The sequence below is a fragment of the Mercenaria mercenaria genome, chromosome 5, assembly GCF_021730395.1.
Source record: "Mercenaria mercenaria strain notata chromosome 5, MADL_Memer_1, whole genome shotgun sequence".
Lineage (NCBI taxonomy): Eukaryota > Metazoa > Mollusca > Bivalvia > Venerida > Veneridae > Mercenaria > Mercenaria mercenaria.
This window is the reverse complement of record NC_069365.1, coordinates 79,446,063-79,465,359: the sequence shown is the minus strand read 5'-3', so window position 1 is coordinate 79,465,359 and position 19,297 is coordinate 79,446,063. Positions and strand designations below refer to the sequence as shown.

Sequence of the window (19,297 nt, the reverse complement as noted above, 5' to 3'; positions counted from 1 at the left end):
ACTAGTCGGGATATCAGTCGTAGTCGGGAATCGAACCCTGATCGCTAGTGTTGACACAACTTGTAGTCCAAACTGCTAACCACTGCGTTACTGGTCCTAATGTTAAAGGTCAATGGTCTTGTATTTCCTTCGAAAAAAAAAACACCGTTTACCCCCCTCCCCCCCGTGGTCAGGTAAACGAATTTTCTTTAAATTCTGTTCCTCAGTGGCTATTTGCTTGGAGCACATTTCATTTAATGTATTTATAAAATATCTTAATCTGAATTTATTTATTATTTCAGTTTTATATGCGCGATGCATTCAGGGATATTAAAAACTCGTGGATTCAGTACTACGAAAACAGTACCTAAAAGCCAGTAGTGCTTAACAATGAATCAATTCAGTTTAGCACAGAATCGATTTTTTTCTGTAAATACAATATCATGATTCTTTAATCTAAACACAAAACGATACATTAGAAGCATCCAAAGAAACTGTTCTTAAGCATTTAAACAACACGTACAGACGCAATCTCGTGCATTCAGCATTGTCAAGAAGAGGTTATGTGATCGTCAAAACAACACAAACGACATTGTCGTGCATTCAATATTGTCAAGAAGAGCTTCTGTGATCATCAAAACAACACAAACGCAATGTCGGGCATTCAGTATTGTCAAGAAAAGGTTCTGTGGTCATCAAAACAACACAAACGCAATGTCGTGCATTCAGTATTGTCAAGAAAAGGTTCTGTGATCATCAAAACAACACAAACGCAATGTCGTGCATTCAGTATTGCCAAGAAGCGGTTCTGTGATCATCAAAACATCAAAAACGTAATGTCGTACATTCAGTATTGTCAAGAAGCGGTTCTGCGATCCTCAAAACAACACAAACGCAATGTCGTGCATTCAGTATTGTCTAGAAGCGGTTCTGTGATCATCAAAAACAGCACAAACGCAATGTCGTGCATTCAGTATTGCAAAGAAGCGATTTGTAAAATATTTGTAACACATACACTATCATGTATTTATGATTTAAAAGTAATGATTAACAGACCAAACGCTATATCGTTCATTTATTGCTACAAAGAAGTAGATTCTTCCATTTTTAAACCACACATACACAGTTTCGTGCATTCAGTAGTGCAAAGAATCGATTTTTTTATCGTTAAAAGAACACAAACGTGATAATATCGTGCATTCGGAAATTATTTGATTTATAAAACCAAAGAAAAGATCAGTATGATAAGAGTTTTATTCAGAACAACTGGTTCCAAAACAAAATACAGACTAGAAAACAGTGGATAGAAAACACAGAAATCACTCGGAAGTCCCCATCGCCAAAATAAAAACTTTGTTGCCAACATACACTTTGTAACGAACATACTTGTATTTGCCTCATTTTTAAGATTATATCCACAGAAGGTGAACGGTTCAACCTGGGGGTCGTGGGTTCGAGCCCCATTGGGGTCACGGGCATGACTTCTTATATGACACCAGTTCTGGTTTTTCCAGGAAGCGGACTCGAGCTTTAAGCTTTCTTCACAATCGAGCTAAAACAAATTAGTATAAACTAAACTGTTTGGTTTTATATCCTCCGTTTCTATGCATTTTTTAGTATTTTGTTTTCACATGCTGAGCAATAAAACTTAGCCACATGCAAGAAAGCTACGTCAATGTATCCTAAATAATTTGTTTTATTCTGTTTTTGCGTACGACTAAAACAACATCCTGTTTAGCAGAAAAAGCAGGATTTCAGTGGAAAATGAACATGTATCCTGCTTGTTGGTGACCTTGACAGATACGTGCTCGCGGTTTGGCAGTATTTAAACGTTGTTGTTTCAACTGCAATCATTTCCTTGTTGCGGCACGGGAAGTTACACTGAAAGTGAATTTCGACGAAGGTAAGACTTACGTTTTGTTATTTCTTTGCTACCATGGTAAAAGGCTCATAATGAATTTATGTTGATGCTGCAATTTTGTTATGAACATAAAATACATGACTTTCTTCTTGAATCTTACTTAGGATGGTTGTTTTCTCATATACTTGTTAAAAGATTGAATATTTGGTTTATTTGGTTTAATCAGTGGGAATTCTGATTGAAAGTATTTTTGATTCATAATAATCTCCCTTTAAAGCAGTGATCATAGATTATGTGCAATATTGAAAGTGGTACTTTTTCTCACCATCTAATTATACATACTCTATTTGTTGAGCTGCTTTTATCTGATTTTAAAAATAAAATAAAAAAGCTTTGCGGGACTAAAAAAGTGCTTCTTACTATGTGCCGTTACTATAGTCTTACTTAAGGATGTACGAAAAATGTTTCTTCAAATATTTCTTTATAATAATTTTTTACCCAACATTAATGCTAACTAATTAAAATATGGCTTATAATGTACCATTTAATGAAACAGATTCTACTTGTTACAAATTTTTTTTTCACCCTTATTTTTGACTGGCATTTGCCTTAAATTGATGTAAGATGTACAGTGGGGTAGGGGTCGGTATTTTTAAATATCTATTAAAGTAGATCGGGTTTGGTTCTGATATTTTTCTGATTGATATTTATAATGATAAGTTACAACTGAAATAAAAAGTTTTCAACATAGCGCTTTATACTTTCTAGGAAATAAAAATTAAAACAAAAAGAACTAAAAATATCAAAATTCATTAGTTTTTTTACGTTTTCTTTTCTAACTAAATCTCTTAGTTGCACGGTGATCCCAACATTTTTTCTTTCCATTTCGAAGCATTTTTGTGTGTCATCTTCTTCTCGTTCGCTCAAGTGTCATATTGGCTGTAATTGCGTGGTGATGTGGTCTGTTAAAGTGCTCCAGTTACGGCCCATACACCTCCGACTTCAGCACTAAGGTTTTTTTTTCGGGTTACCTCTCCCTTAGCCTTTCTCTAAAAAGGGTGATCCGCAAGGCAGCGGAGCTAGTTGACCCATAGCTGGGGCAAGGTTATTGAGTGCTAGGGCATATCCACACACCGGTGGGCCTACACACTGCAACTCTGGGACCCTTGCTGCTCCGAGATCCCCCTCAATTTAGCCTGGGATAGTAGTTCCCAGTTGATGTGCATTGCCACGGAGAGGCATTGAGGGAGTCTTGGTAGTGCAGAGGTTTTGTACTGACAAGGCAAGATTTACGCACTCGACTTGCCCTTTTACCTACAAGTAGGCTAGCCAGCGGCAGCAGTAGATCTACAACTGTTCATCTCCACCGCACTAGACACATTTCACTACCCTGTGATGAAACATCACCAATCCACAAGTGTTATTAAAGCTGCAAAAAATGTTTTTGTAGATTTAAATTCCTTTTTTCCATTGAAAATAAAGTGGATGGGGTAATTATGTCAACATGTAGAAACGAAAGAGATTTGTTAGTGACATTTATACTTATATAATACTGATATCAACATGTATTCATATTAACCTGTAAGACCTGAAATCCCTATAACATTAAGTGGGATATTATATGTTTTATAAAGAACCACCATTTTTGTAATTTTACAAAAATTCAGAAACAGTTGAAGAAAATCCGCCCTATAAAATTAAAACGAGTTCGGTGACATGTGCTTTTTCTTCTCTTGTTTGTCTTAAAAACTAATGTTCTTCAAGCTTACAGATTATGAAAAAAAATCTTAAACGGTAGAAAAAAAAACGATCCTACATCCTTAAATACATGTAGAAAGATATACTGATCTTTAATCAAACTTACCTCCAATATATATTCTATTAATTAATTACCCGGTTTTGAAATTTAAGATTTTACAGTATTCCCCCGAAGTACTAATTTTATATAACAATAGGTTAGATTTTTGGCGGAAATAACGCAAATAAAAACATGCTGTAATTTTAGCGACAAATGATGCAAATCAGCGTATGATAATGGTGGGTCATCTATTTTGATTAATATACACAAAACAAAGGAATATAAAATATGCCACCTGAAAATCATTACGATGCCTTTATGTTTCGTATTTAAGAGGAGAATAAACAAAGTTTCATAAAAATAACAGTTTAACAGTTTTAACAGTTTATTTAATACTCAATTCATGACATGCATGACAATATGAGCTATAACGTAATATACATTAGAAATACATGAGGCAAACACATATATACATTAGACATACAAGAGGCAAACAAATCATCTTACATATAATATGTAAGGGAGAGACGTTATACATAATACTAACATTTTACATACATTTCATCACATACAAAGCTTTAAAGCAACAAATAATGAACACAATATTTGCAATTTACAATCAAATGATTTCAATTTCAACTACGGGTTGACAAATTTCTTGATAATTTCTTTAATAAATACACAGAAGTGTCGGTATTTATCACATTGTTTCGAATCGATATTCATTATAGATTTAAACATAATTGCATTTGGACGTTTATGATATTGACGTTCTAAATGTCTTTTTCTCAATACTGATAATTCTTTGCATTCTAATATATAGTGGTATTCATCACCAATACTACCTATGCAATTACAAAGAGTACATTTACGTAGCTGAAGCTCAGTTCTATTCCAGCTTCCTGTTTCAACAGGCAGTCGATTATTTCGAGTTCTAAATTTGATTACGTATCTAAGTAAATTATGAGGTGTATTAACTAAATATGGTTCAAACTGGAATGTTTCCTTAAACATTCGATAATTTTTACATTTGCACGAATTGTTTACTATGGAATACCATTCATTCAAAAATAAATCAGATAATCTCTGTTTTACACATTTAATCAACCATTTATGGTTTGGAAAATTTTGATTAGTCCACACATTCTGTAAACCACACTCAACAAAAATGTTTTGGATATGTTTTATCCATTGGAAAGTATGTCTTTTTACATTGACAGAATTATTAAATTTTCTAAGTAGTAAATAATACAACGTGTTTGATAATTTTAGAACATTTGGTACAGCTAATTTGGACCAAAAGCTTATCATTCTGGTGTCAATATCAATATGTAACGGTTTAACACCAGTTTCGCCATATACCATGCAATTGGGTGTACTTGACTTAAGACCCAATATATGTTTAAGATACTTTAATTGAACTTTTTCTAGTACACTATTGTTACCGTAACCCCAACACTCACCGCCATATAATAAAATTGGCTTTACTAGTTTATCAAACAAATCAATTTGCATATCTATCGGTAACTGAAGGTGTTTTGACTTTTTGATCAGACAATACATAGCCTTGGTAGCTTGGTTTGCAGTATGAGCCTTTGCTTTTACAAAACAACCACTTCTACTGAATAAAACGCCTAAATATTTGTATTCTTCAACAGTTTCTAAAGTATCATTTTTATAAGTAAAGTTATATTGTACAGGTCTTCCTTTAGAAAATACAAGTACTTTAGTTTTAGATGTATTTACAGTTAATTTCCAACTGTCACAATAACTGGAATATAAATTAATAGCATTTTGTAAATCTTCAGGAGACTCAGATACAATAACAGTGTCGTCTGCATACAGTATGACAAAAAGCTTCACTAATCCAAACAGTTCGTCATCATTAAGAGTTACACCATTTGCATTGCTGCTTTCAAAATATTGGTGTAGATCATTTAGATACAGGGAAAACAAAATAGGTGACAAATTTTCACCCTGTCTTACACCAATTGAACATGGAAAAAACTCGGACTTTTCACCATTTACATTTACACACGTTTTAGCACTATTGTACATATTTTTGACAACAATGAGAAACTTTCCATTGATATTATAATGACTCAATTTTGTCCACAAATGTGACCTAGATATGGTATCAAAGGCACTTTTCAAATCGATAAAAGCACAAAAAAGCTTCTTTTTAGAGTTGTGTAACAAATCAATAAGCATTTTAAGTACAAACATATTATCTACAGTTGAATAACTCTTTCTAAAACCAGCTTGATATTGATTGATCAGATCATATTCTTCTGAGAATTTTTGTAAACGTATATTAAGTATGGACGTAAACAATTTACCGAAACAGCTGAGTAATGTAATAGGTCTGTAATTGCAAGGTTCAGTAACATCACCTTTGTTTTTAAATATCGGATTGATAACACCAACAGTCCAACAATCGGGTATAATACCCGTGTTAAAAACAATATTAAAAAGCTTATGATACACATTTTTCATAACAGGAAAAGAGTGTCTAATGTGCTCATTTAGAACATCATCAATTCCACATGCCTTGTTATTCTTTAATAATTTAACAGCATATTCAATTTCTTGAATAGATATTTCCCTGTTAAGTATATCATTATTGAACGGAGTAAATGGCACATCATTGTCAGATGGCAAATCATCACCGTTACAACTACTATTTAGATTTTTGAAAAAATCATACATATCTTTTAACTGTGCATTAACAACATGTTTTAACCACCATTAAGGATTTTCCAGTACTCTCTTGGATTTGATCTCTTTAGTTTTTTAATTTTTTCTACATTTAACCGTTTAAATTTTTTAAAGTTTTCTTTCATAGCTTTTTTATACACTTTACTACTGGCTTTCATGTTACATTTCTAATAGGGATATAATATCATATAACTTTGTGTAAAGGGTTTGTTTGTTTCTTAAATAAATATCTAACAGAAAAACACGGTACTGAAAAATGTTATAAATTGTTGCTTAAATGTGACTTGCCACCTTTAAACTTTATCTAAATTTTCCCGTTCATAATGTTACTGAATGTCCTAATGCAATTTGTATTTAACATTTTTTTCTGAATTTCAAAGTTATCAGATTAGGAAACGAAACTTCCCAAGCGCGAAACTCGGACTAGTATACCTTTACTTTGAACTGGGAAAGTCAGTTGAATGAAGTACTTTCATACTACACAAATCTGATCTAGCAGCGATAAATCTAAAATAAAACTGAAAGGAACAAAAATGAAAAATGCACTGGAACTACCTAAAACCGAAACAGTTTTGTCATAACTCCAGACATAACTCCACATTTTACACAAACTTGACATAATACAATCTGATTAGATTAGAGAACACCAATTGTTTCCCCTTTTGACTTCCATTATAACTTATGGCGTGTACGGCCTTCCATGAATCGAAACAAATATATCTAATCACATTTTTTTCAAGAACTGTGACTTAGTTCCAACAAAATATCGGACGATAAACACATGAATAGTGTTACTTTATTACCTGCGGCTTGGAACATGTAGCACATAGGTTTTTACCGATGTGCGATTGGCTAATCGCTATGGAACGCCGTTTTAGCAATATAGTTGACATAGATAATGTGGCCAGTTGAGCTAAAAATTATGTTAATCTTGAAAGGAAAATATAGTTATTTTTGCTAAAACAATAATTTTCAGAATTAAGAAATACATATTTCATATATCTACTTGTAAAACATGTAGAATGGAGTAATATTTCCTACAATAAAGCGTAATGGTAAAATAAAACAAAGCAAGCACTTTATTCACCCGTAAGTTACTTTTTAGGCTGAGTGGTCACACATACATCCATAACAATTTCTGGTCTGTATAACTTCTGCCCGCAGAAAATCTTTTGACTTGTTTAAGTAATTTTCATGAGAATTAGATTACCTTCTGTTTATATAGTTGACAAGGCGGAAGAAATTCGTTTGATAAAGCACATAAAAATGTTGCAAATTTTGTCAAAATGTTTAGTAGAATACTGTAAATGCAGTAAAAAATTTCAATTAAAAAACAAATCACTTCTTTAGTTTATTTATATGACTGACCAATCAAAATCGGGACAAACATTACCTTATTACCAGGTGTACGACTATAGGTCCAAAATGATGTTAAACAGGAACTAGCTTACAGAAAAAATGACAATGACACTCTATCTCGGAAAAATAAGATTATTTTTACTCTTAGCCATTAGATCTATGTGACAAGCCCGAAAGTACTGCTGGACTACCTATTTAGTACTTTTATGTATACCTTTATTGAATTGCAACACTAAAACACTTAAAAAGACTCATTATCATATAGAAGATTGGAATTAATAGCTATATACAACATTAATTAAATTTATTGGACACAATGTGACCATGACGTAATGTAACCATTCAGACATGAATCCCTGGGGCGTTGTAGAAAAACACGCATAAACATTCAAACGTCACATGTGAAGCAAAATACATGATTGAGGAGCATTTTCAGTCGATTTCTACCAACAACGAATCTGTTAAGATGCATAAAATGTGTTTTTTTGAATTTGGGACTCAATGTGACCACACTATTTCAAGATAAAAATCACCGCTTCGAAAATCTCAGCCATTAAGGTGGACACAATACGATCATAAACAAGCCACGTGATCACCCGCCCTGAGTGATATTTGTCAGAAATAACTGTAGAAAAATCTGCAAATAGCAATTATCAGTACTGTGTTAAAAACCTAGAGTTTATTTCCGACACGGAAATTTTTGTTGAGATATTGAAACGAAACTTTCCCTATAGGCAACTTATGGTAAGAAAAAAGTTGGGACTGCATATGGGACCAGTGGGTGCAAGATCAAGGTCACTGTTAATATTTAACTAAAATGTAGTTTTCGCTTTGGATTAATGTATTAAAATTAAACATGGCCTATAACTAACTTATAGAAATACTAAGGTTGGGATTGCATATTATATTTTATATTTCTTTAAATTAAAGAATCTTTAATAATTTCATAGGTTAGAACAATATAAAAAATATTTTCAGTTGAAAGTTTTATATAAGTCTAATTTCTATGAGACAAAATAAAAGGACAGAAATTAATTTATTTATTTCTACATGAAGTGAGACAGTGATCAACTGTTAAAATTTTTATTATCGTTTGTCAAAACCAACCAATAACAATATCACCCCTTATTAAAACCACATTTTTAAGAGAAACCTGATCTTTTTACAGCATATTGTTTTTGATATTGAACTGCGGAATGTACTCTTTCGGATCTTTTTATCTTGAAACAATAATTCATTTTCAGTTTGTTTTATTCTTGGTTGCATTCGTTGCTTCCAAAGGAACTTTTTACAGATTTTATTGATTATATTATATAAAACTCAGAATTATTAACACACTTTTGCCCTGAAAAGTCATGCACTCACTTTGTACATCATAGGTTCCTGGATTATTTCTTTCCTTTAGCGAGGGAAGTTTGCATGATTTGTGAACGAAATGAAATTTTATTAATATTTATTTCACTTCACAGGTCTTGCCATACATAGCGACACTCTGCAGAAGTGTGACGCAACATCTGGGTGATACCGAGCGAGCCAGTATAGACCAAAATGATGAAATGTCCTCTTCTGGGTAATAAACTCTTAAAATAAATAAAATTGAAAGAAAATATACACGGACGGTTAGAAAACCTGAAATTTTTTTTCGGTAATACTCAACATAATTGGAAACATTAGTGCGACTTAACTAAAACTTCCGGCTGGAGAATTCATTAGCAGGAAAAAATTCCGACTAAAGAAATTCTTAAAACAGGAAAAAAAAAATGTCCGCCTATGAAAAGATATTTTGGTTAATAGAAGAATCTAAAAATTATTATACAAAGTACAATTCTTCATGTACATCGAAATTTCAGTGTCTTAATATTTATGGCTTTAATTGTAATTTTAAATTTCATTTTTATTACTGTTTAAGAAAAGTACATATTTATGACAAAATGATATGCAAGGAAATCAAGCACTGATCAGAACATTTAAGAATTAACAGTCATAAAATGTGTCTGCATCTGACCAGAATTGTATGAATCAAATGAATGGAAAATAATATTGCATTTAACTTCTGATTTACATGTCTTGTGTATTTAATATATATAAAAGCACTTACTGTAGCTGATACCACGCTATTTAAATAAATCTGCTGTGCTCCACATGGTCTAGAATTTCAAAGTATACATTTGTCCGCCAAAACTGGTGCTTTTTTATTCACAAATAATAAAATTCACTTAGTCTGCCTATTTTTTCATTAGCAATATTCCATGTCTGTTTAATTTTAGCAGGAAAATCTTTCTTAGACGGATTTTTAGGCGGTTTCCTGCTTATTTTAGGCAGAATCTGGTTTAGCTTTTCGTACGGGTTACGAAATTGTAAACGCGACTATACGTTGTACATGACGTTACAATTCTATGGTGGTCCAACAATATGCTATTGTGCTCTCTTGTGGCTATTTGCCTATGTTACAGGACAACGTTCTAAGCAATTTTGTTTCTCTTTATAGTAAGGCATAATATAAAGGAATAATCAGCCAAACTGTGAGTAATATAGCTTTGCCGATCTACTTGTACATTGTGTATCACTTTCCAATTTTCCGGTTAAAGACCTGCTCCAGTCCTACCTTTTAACCTTAAATTGTCACTGAAAAAGCATGAAAATCCTGACTATGAACAGTGACGCCTGTCAAAATCTATTTTATATAAAATTCTATATAAAATACCTGTGGTTTTGCGTGCTAAAGTGTGGCGCGTGGCCGTTAACTGTTACCTATTGTAATCATGGGTTGCATACACACAATAGAATTTGAATAGCGCGCGGAGCAGGGTTTTAAAACGAGCTAAAATGGTAGTCGCACTGTTATCCTTTTCCAGTGTTTTGCTACAAATAAACAGAAACATCCAATCAAATACTAGAAGTTTGAGACTAATTTCTAAACTCAGATTTATAAAATCTCGGGGTCTAGTGTCTTATGACAAGTCGTGTTTGAACCCAAAACCTCATGACGGAGAGGGGAAAAGCCGTAACCACTTCCTATTTATGCTCACTTCTCGGGAAAACAGCTACTGTAGTGTTGCATTTCATGAACACCACTGAGCTAAAAGCTAAAAATACTAAAATAATTGCTGAAAGAACGAAAGATAGTGAAATGTGTTTTGATAACGTTGTGTTTTTCACTTTTTTCAGTTAGTACCATTTTGTGCATCGGGTACCTTACTGATGTGAATGAAGCTTGGTTGTTTACAAGACCATCATCTATTTGCCAGAATAACCAGAGTAAGTAAAAAACAAATATCCGTTTTAAAGCAACCGTGACAGGAACGTACCGATTTCAGACATCAAAAATATGCCTTTAAGATATGAATGGGTTATGTCGTGGCCACGCCAATTATAATGGCACCACATTTTGCTGAAAGATTTTGTTTTCAAAATCCGGAACTGTTGAAAACGATATGGTGTTTTGATATTTTAGAAATTAGCTAACCATGGAGTTTTTTTGTGACGTCATTTACACAGTAGCAGTTAACCATTGAATACATTAACCCTTATCATGCTGGATACGGCTGATTTTGCCTTTGCGACCAGTGCAGATCATGATCAGCCTGCACATCCGTGCATTCTAATCAAAATCTGCACTGTTCGCCATTCAGTCAGTATTTTAAGAGTTAATGGTACTGTCCAAATTGAAAGATGGATAAGGTCATTATATAAATTTAGCAGGGTAAGGGTTAAATAAAAAATAAACGGAGACTCTTTGAAAAGCAAAGTTTTGCAGATCAAGGACATATATTTTGAAATTTAAAAGTGGTACAGAACATCCCGACTTCATGCTTCAAAAATATATTTCAGACATAAAAGGATCATGTCGTGGTCACAGTAGTCACACCAGTTATAATGGTGTCACGTTCCGTCATCTGTGATACAAAATGCAGATTTTTTTCATGACTGAGACTTTACAAATAAGTAACGCAAATAATCATGTATAAACAAGCTCATTAGTGACATGACTGTATAAACAAGCTCAAATTGTTTCATCATCTTTTAATTTCTAGATGCTGATCCCTTGATACAGGGAGACAACCACAATGCTGTGCGAAACTTCCTGCGCGTCATCAGTGACAAAGGAGGTTTTGATCTTATCGGTGATACACTGTTACAGACAGGGGGTTGTAGAAGAACTATAAGCGAAGACAAGCACAGAAAAGGGCGTTTTTATAATGACAGAATGTGGACCCTAGATTGCTGGGAACCTGCCGAGTGCACCATAGCGGAGGACGGCATGTTTTTTAAACTTATCCCCGTCTCCACGCGGACATCTTTGTCCGTCAAAGCCCGAACGGTACTTTTACCGCTAGACGAACACGAAACCAGCTCGTACACATTTTTGCCAATGGTTACTAGGGACAATATTTTGTTTGTGACCGCCATGTTGACGGGTTGCAGCTTCTTTGTTGCCAAACCAAATAACATGAATTGTAACCTGGTTGTAATTCATACAAACTACCGCTGCCAGGATACATCGGCTACAGGCACAGACTATAACCATCTTCAGGCCATGGCTGTGCTCGAAGAAGTTCAAAGCACTAACCCTAGCTGCAGATATCACATAGACCGAAGATGGGCAGTAGACTACTGGCGGTCTGCCATAGAAGCTGCCGGGCACGACTACAGACGGAAGATATACTACTACAGTATTGACAATGGTGCCGACTTCCTGTATGGAAGCTATCTTAGTGGCAGATGGCAATTCTGTATTAAGATTGCAAGACCGAATGCACCGTCTGAAACATGCTTCTTTATTTGAAAGAGTACATTACCTTATTGTAAATATTAAGGCAGGCAATCCCTTCTTCTATTTGTTTGTAACCAAAATCTGACTTAAAGCCATATGGGAAAATTAGACCAATCGATATATTGCAATAATGTAAAGCATTTCTAGATAGTGCAAAGAAAGAGTGCTTTAAACCTGTTATATAGTTTAGCTTTAAACAGTATGAAAAACAATATATTGTCTTTTTTATGCAAATTGAAAAAAAAAAAATAGAAGAAAACGCTGTTTTTTTTTCTTTTGCTTTTGTGTAAGCCTCATGTGCATCTACAATAAAGATACAAATCATTTGTAATGTATATACTAAAATACGGATAAATTGTCGAGAAGACTTCGATCTGACCATTGATAAATAGTCGTTTGCCATTACCAACAGTTTAAAATTCTTATGTACTTTGCAACTACTGTTTATAGTTGAAGGGAAAATATGGTGTACTCATCTTTCATCAATATACTGAAATATCTTTAGATATCATCTTTAGTCATCAAATGTATTTAACTTTACTACTACATAAATAATTTGCGACATCGAATTTCGGTAATTACTGGTAGGTGCTACTGACAGGTGGTTCTGTGTAGTGGCCTTGATTTACAATACCATCATCTTGATATTAAAGCATATCAAATGTTCCTTCTAGGGCACATATATTATACAGTTATTGACTTATGTTGAGGTCAATATGTGTTTTTACGGACCTGTGAAAATGACACTCATATGACTGGCAAATATTTCATACATATAAGAAAAAGTGATATCACAAGAGTCATTATCACTTTTGCGAGTCAATATCGCTTTTTGCGGACCCGCACGTGCACCTCTTTCGACCAATCAAATGAGCGCATTTAAAAAGGGTATATAATACAAATATATAATGATCATCCTGTAAAATTTTGATATAAACTGTACATCATTTTAAAGGTCTCCGGAGATAATAGTACTTTTTGATCTGCGCTCTCTTTATTGGGCTGAAAATGCTTGGTTGTATACATGAAAGTTTAGTTATATTTGTATATTATTACATTATTCATTTTCGATCGTAGTCTTCTTTCTCAACACTACAATATTTTCCCTTTCGAAACACATTCCTAAAATGTGTACAATAAAGAATCATTCTTTTTTTAGTCAGTGCGAAGTTTAAATTCAAATTCTATTTCTGCCTGAAATGCGATAAATACATTTGGGGTGTCATTTAATAATCATAATATAAATGCAATCAAAATTTTCCTATCATAAATATAAATATCAGGGTTAAAGATAGCCACGTTCCAAAATCAGATAGGGTTAAAGACAGCCACGTTCCAAGATCAGACAGGGTTACAAATAACCACGTTTAGACCACGATAATCCGTAAATAGCCAATCGCAAAGCAGACTTGTACCCGTCTATATTTCATATACAACAGTAGCGTTGTATATATATCGGGGGGAAACTTGGGCAAAAAAACGCGTGAATTTCGTGCCAATTTACCATCTAACGATACAGGCTAACGCCGGAGTTAAATGACCTTGCAATATTCTCACCAGTTATCAATGGGATAAAAAATAAGACTGACTTGGAGGTAAATTCAGTTGACAACGTCTAAATATTAATATTGTAAAAATGGCCCCATGTTATTAGATATCAATAAAAATGAATTACAATAAACTACATATTTGTAGTGTAGAACCAACTGGGTAAAAACGTAATTTACACATTCACTGAAACGTTTCCAACAGTTGTAACTTTTTATGTTCACTTGTTATAAAAAAGACATGTCAGCACGATCCTTACATTTGCAATCAACTGGATCCAGTTGTTCGAAACTTTAACAGGCGATTGAGTTAACGGTCGATTGACTTTATCAGTAGATTTCGACAGTTTAGAAAACTTAGAAAATCAAATGCACTTGTTAATGATTATAAACACTAAACCATCTTTACAGTAAAATTAAAACATCATACTAGTGTTTCCCACCCACCAAGACTAGTATCATAAATAGAAATTTAACAGGCGGTTAGTTTAACAGCTTAATGCAGTGGTCGTGGGTTCGAGCATCATTGGGGTCACGACCATGACTTCTCATATGACCCAAGTACTAGTTTTCATAGGAAACGGACTCGAGAGTGGTTACAATAAGCTTAAACAGTTAAAGCTTTCATCACAATCGAGCTAAAACAAATTAGTATAAACTAAACTAAATTACAGTCCGTTAAAGTTTCGAACAACTTGGCCCAGTTAGAAAGTAAAACAACTACATCATTCTTACAAGAAGGGCACGATATAGTAAAAGGTATTCGTAGTCCTACGAGCATCTACGCACTAACTATATCCTGATAAACTAAGTAAACAAATAAAAAAATAACTAACTAAATAAATAAATAACCTGGCTATCTTCTTGAATCAACGAATCAACGTATCTGTCATCGTGTTTCGCCAACATGCAAACTCCTCACAAAAAGTAATTGTTCAGCATGCAGTCCAATTTTGAGTATTTTTGAGAAATCCATATTTAACTGTTTAGCATTAATTTTGTGATTGCAAATGACTCAATGTGTTAATGAACGTTAAATCTTAGTAAATCCAGTATTTGAGTAAAACTGAATTTATACAAATAACCTGCATTCTTTCATATGCCCTACTGACAATTAAGCGTTAACGGTACAAAGATGATATTACTCTTATAAAAACACGTTAATCCTAATTTCTATAGAACGCGTGGGAGAGTTTTCAATAATTGCAGTTTTTATGTCACGTGGTCTAAGTCGGATAGACAACTCGTGCCGTTGTCTACGGGATATATACAACTCGCTTTGCTCGTTGTATATATCCCGTAGACAACGGCACTCGTTGTCTATCCTATACTTAAAGAGCAGATAGGGTTGACAGGGTTTGACGGTAGTCACATTACAAGATCAGAAATGGTTACGTTTCAAGAGCAGAGAGGGTTGACAGGTTTGACGACAGTCACGTTCCAAGATCAGAAATAAGATAGCCGCTTTCCAAGATCAGATAGGGTTAAAGATAGCCACTTTCCAAGATCAGTTAGGGTTAAAGATAGCCACTTTCCAAGATCAGATGGGGTTAAAGATAACCACTTTCCAAGATCAGATGGGGTTAAAGATAACCACTTTCCAAGATCAGATGGGGCTAAAGATAGCCAGCCACGGTCCAAGATCAGATAGGTTTAAAGATAGCCACGTTTCAAGTTCAGAGAAGGGTAAAGATAGCCACGTTCCAAGATCAGGTAGAGTTAAAGATAGCCACATTTCAAGATCAGTTATGGTTAAAGTTATTCATGGTCCAATATCAGATAGGGTAAAAGATGGCCAAGTTTTAGGATCAGATAGGGTTAAAGATAGCTACGTTCCAAGATCAGATGGAGTTAAAGTTAACCACTTCCCAAGATCATATAGTTTAAAGAAAGCCACGTTCCAAAAGCTGATAGAGTTACAGAGAGCCACGTTCCAAGATCAGATAGGGTTAAGGAAAGCAACACTTTCCGAGAAAAGATAGAATTACAGATAGCAACGTTCTAAGATCAGAGAGAGTTAAAGACAGCCATGTTTTAAGATAGAGTCCTCCAACATTTCATATTCTTTTTGATGAAAGCGGTGATATAATACATAATAAGCACATCGGTCAGTAAAGCCATATTACCTACAACGTATCTCACTGATAGTTCCTAATTTTGTTACCAAAAATCATAAAACAAATCCTGTTTTCTATACAGTTATTGACTTATGTTGAGGTCAATATGTGTTTTTACGGACCTGTAAAAATGATATTGACCAAGGACGCAGTCCGAGGTCAAGCGTCATTATCACTTTTGCAGGTCAATATCGCTTTTTGCGGACCCGCGCGTGCACTCATTTCGACCAATCAAATGAGCGCATTTGAGAAGGATACATAATATTGTCTATTAAGTTTGAGAAGTATCTCTCTACTACTGTATCCACTGCATGGTATCTTGAAGATATTTCCTTAGTCTTTTCAATTGTAAGCAAAAAAAAAACTCAATAATGTCTAAAGAAGTAATTGTCAGATTTGCATTGCCATCTGAATGGTATTTAGCATACATATATCTTCTAAACTAGAAATAAAAATTGTTCATTTTTGTGTCAGATGTTACAAAATTTCGTTTTTATTATTAATATTATCAAAATATTTCTATTAATGAATAAAAATATACATCGTAATATTCTCTAGTATAAGTATGGATGAAATTAGTCTGTGTTCAGACTAGGATGGAATGTGTGGACAAAAAATGTGGAGTGTAGTAGAAACATGAACGCAACGCAACGGTTTGGACAACAAGTGTACTTCGGATTTTCGGTTTTGCGATTTTGACTAACCATTTCAACTGCTAATTTTAAGGCAAAACTGTTTGTTCCTAAGTAAGTTTGCCATCTTTTACACGGAAAACATAGAGTTTAGGTGCACATGTTTAAATTATATCTTCCGACCAACAAACCTCCTCAATAGGTCATTGACCGCCTCAAGAACTCTATAGTAGAGTGTCCACTTTCAGTGCTGGAGGTAGGCGTTCAATTCCCGGCCGCGCCATACCAAAGACATGAAAAATGATACTAGCTTCCTTTCAGTATTCAGTATTTAAAACGTCTTTCCAGGAGGAGAAATCAAGTGTCTGTTAATGCGTTTCATCAGAGCTTCGTAGCTCTTGTTGTTTGTTGATCATATGCGACGTAAACTAAAGCTTAGTTTTACCTTTATCTTTAGCATGGTCAGTACTGTTAGGTTATCTAAATAAATACATGTATGCGTATAAAACTTGGAAGTATATTTTCAAAGAAATATGTTGATAATACTGAATTGCTAATTTTACTAGTGTATGTCATCACACCGACTGACAATTTGAAAGCCAATATTAAAACGCTTTTTTAAAATGGGTATACATTGTAAACATATCCTTCCAGATAATCTGAAAAACTGTACAATGTATGATAAGGCGATATTAACTTTCATACACATTGACGAACATCCCCCACAAGCAATATTTGCGTTAGTACTTGCCCAAAGGAACATCCCTATGGAAAGATATCTGTAAAAGACATTGTTTTATAGGTTAAAACATAGCAAAAGTTCCTTCTAGGGTACATCTATATAAAAAATATAATGATCATCTTGTAGAATTTTGATTGCAATGTCTGTTTTAAATATTGGTTATCAGTGTGCGGAACCCCATGATTGGACGCGAGGACAAGAACAAATTTTTACATAGTGGTTGGGGCACAAAAAGTAAAGTCCAGGATATGCAGGACACAAAGTATGAAGACATTGTAATGACTGCAATAGACATGTCTGTAAGACAAAATAGGTTTTGCTCTGATTTCAAGGTACTGTAGATAACAAGAGGGCCATGTGAAGTAGAGATCTATAATTAGAGATTAGAGATCAGTGGGTATTTCTGTGACTTTAAAAAAAAACAGCTGATTGATTTCGATTGTAACTTTTGGAACTGTTATGATGTTGTTCAATGGTCTTTGTTGCATTTGACAAAATTTTAGACCAATAGAGGGTCGTAGCTGGTACATACCACAAGTATCTGTGTCCTAACCTTGTGGTTTCAGACAAGAAGATTTTAAAAAGTTTCCAGTTAAAAATCTATTGTTAGCTCTTGTAACCTAGTTGTGCAATGGACCGGCACTATCTGTTTGAAAATTTCGCACTCCAAACGGATATTAGACCACTAAGTAATTGAGGCGATTGTCTAGATATTAGGTTACTGAAACCCTTGCCACTATATTACTGACATATATTCCTGTGTAACATCGACTTGTCGGAGTTAAGTTTATCCTAAGCCCCGCAAACCAGTGAGGCAGGCGGCCAGTGGCGGGACAACACCTAATTGACCGAGGGCTGCTCAGTTTATGGCGGGCGGTAGCTGTCTAATGAAGTTAGAAAATTTCTCGTACCATCGGATATGACCCGTTTTGTCTGGCTGTACGCAAATACAGCTGGCTGTGACTAAATACGGAGTTGGTGCACCTGTGATATATTACAGACTCCGGTATATACCGGATTAACTAAATTTGAAAGAAAACATCTTAAATGTATCTATTTTGTAACCATCGTGATACTAACCCTAACCTCTAGTCAGTATATTATGCATTTGATACACTAAATGCGCGCGGACATGCAAAAAAATGAGTAATTTTGCCGTGCGCTCCAATGGATAATAATTCCGCGCCTGCGCAGAACGGCTGCACCAACTCTGCAATGAGAAACATTCAATACAGCTTAGGCGTAGAACCGGTAACTGCCATTCCCAGTGTTGATTCTACGCTGAAAACGTAGTTGGAGTTTCCTCTCCAGGGCACAAAGCCTGGGCAAGTGGTGAGGAGAGGCTGGATTTCCCAAGCATCAGAATCCCCTTCTCGGTCTCAAAGGCAGAATCCAGATGAAAGGTGAAACCAGTACGTCTGGGATCATATTGACTGCAGGAGCTGCCGGAAATCTGCCAGGGTTTGACAAAAAGACGCCTGTTGGGTTCCACCACAGATTTACTGCCGGACTTTACTCCTCCAGGCATTAATTGTCCCCAGTCATCCACAAGGCAGTGGAGCTACTTTACACAAAACTGCGGATTAGTTCATTGGCATCAGGGCTTATCCACACTGCGGTGGGCCTGACATGCTGCATGTCTAGGGGCAGTCCCTCACAGTTTGGTATTGGGCCGCAAGCTGCCCAGTTTCCCGTGCGACGCCGCATGTAGGTACTATGTAGGTCCTTACTGCTCGAAAGGCTGTGTACTGGCTAGGGGAGACTTATGCA

General features: G+C 34.7%; 1 protein-coding gene across 1 annotated transcript; it reads left to right on the top strand.

Annotated features, from left to right (window-relative positions):
• Positions 1–1,730: 1,730 nt before the first annotated feature.
• LOC123557728 (uncharacterized) lies at positions 1,731–12,815 on the top strand. Its single transcript, XM_045349371.2, has 4 exons — positions 1,731–1,882; positions 9,185–9,285; positions 10,884–10,973; positions 11,750–12,815. The coding sequence occupies exons 2-4, from the start codon at positions 9,264–9,266 to the stop codon at positions 12,499–12,501; spliced, it is 864 nt and encodes a 287-aa protein (XP_045205306.2). The 5' UTR covers positions 1,731–1,882; positions 9,185–9,263; the 3' UTR covers positions 12,502–12,815.
• Positions 12,816–19,297: the final 6,482 nt, after the last annotated feature.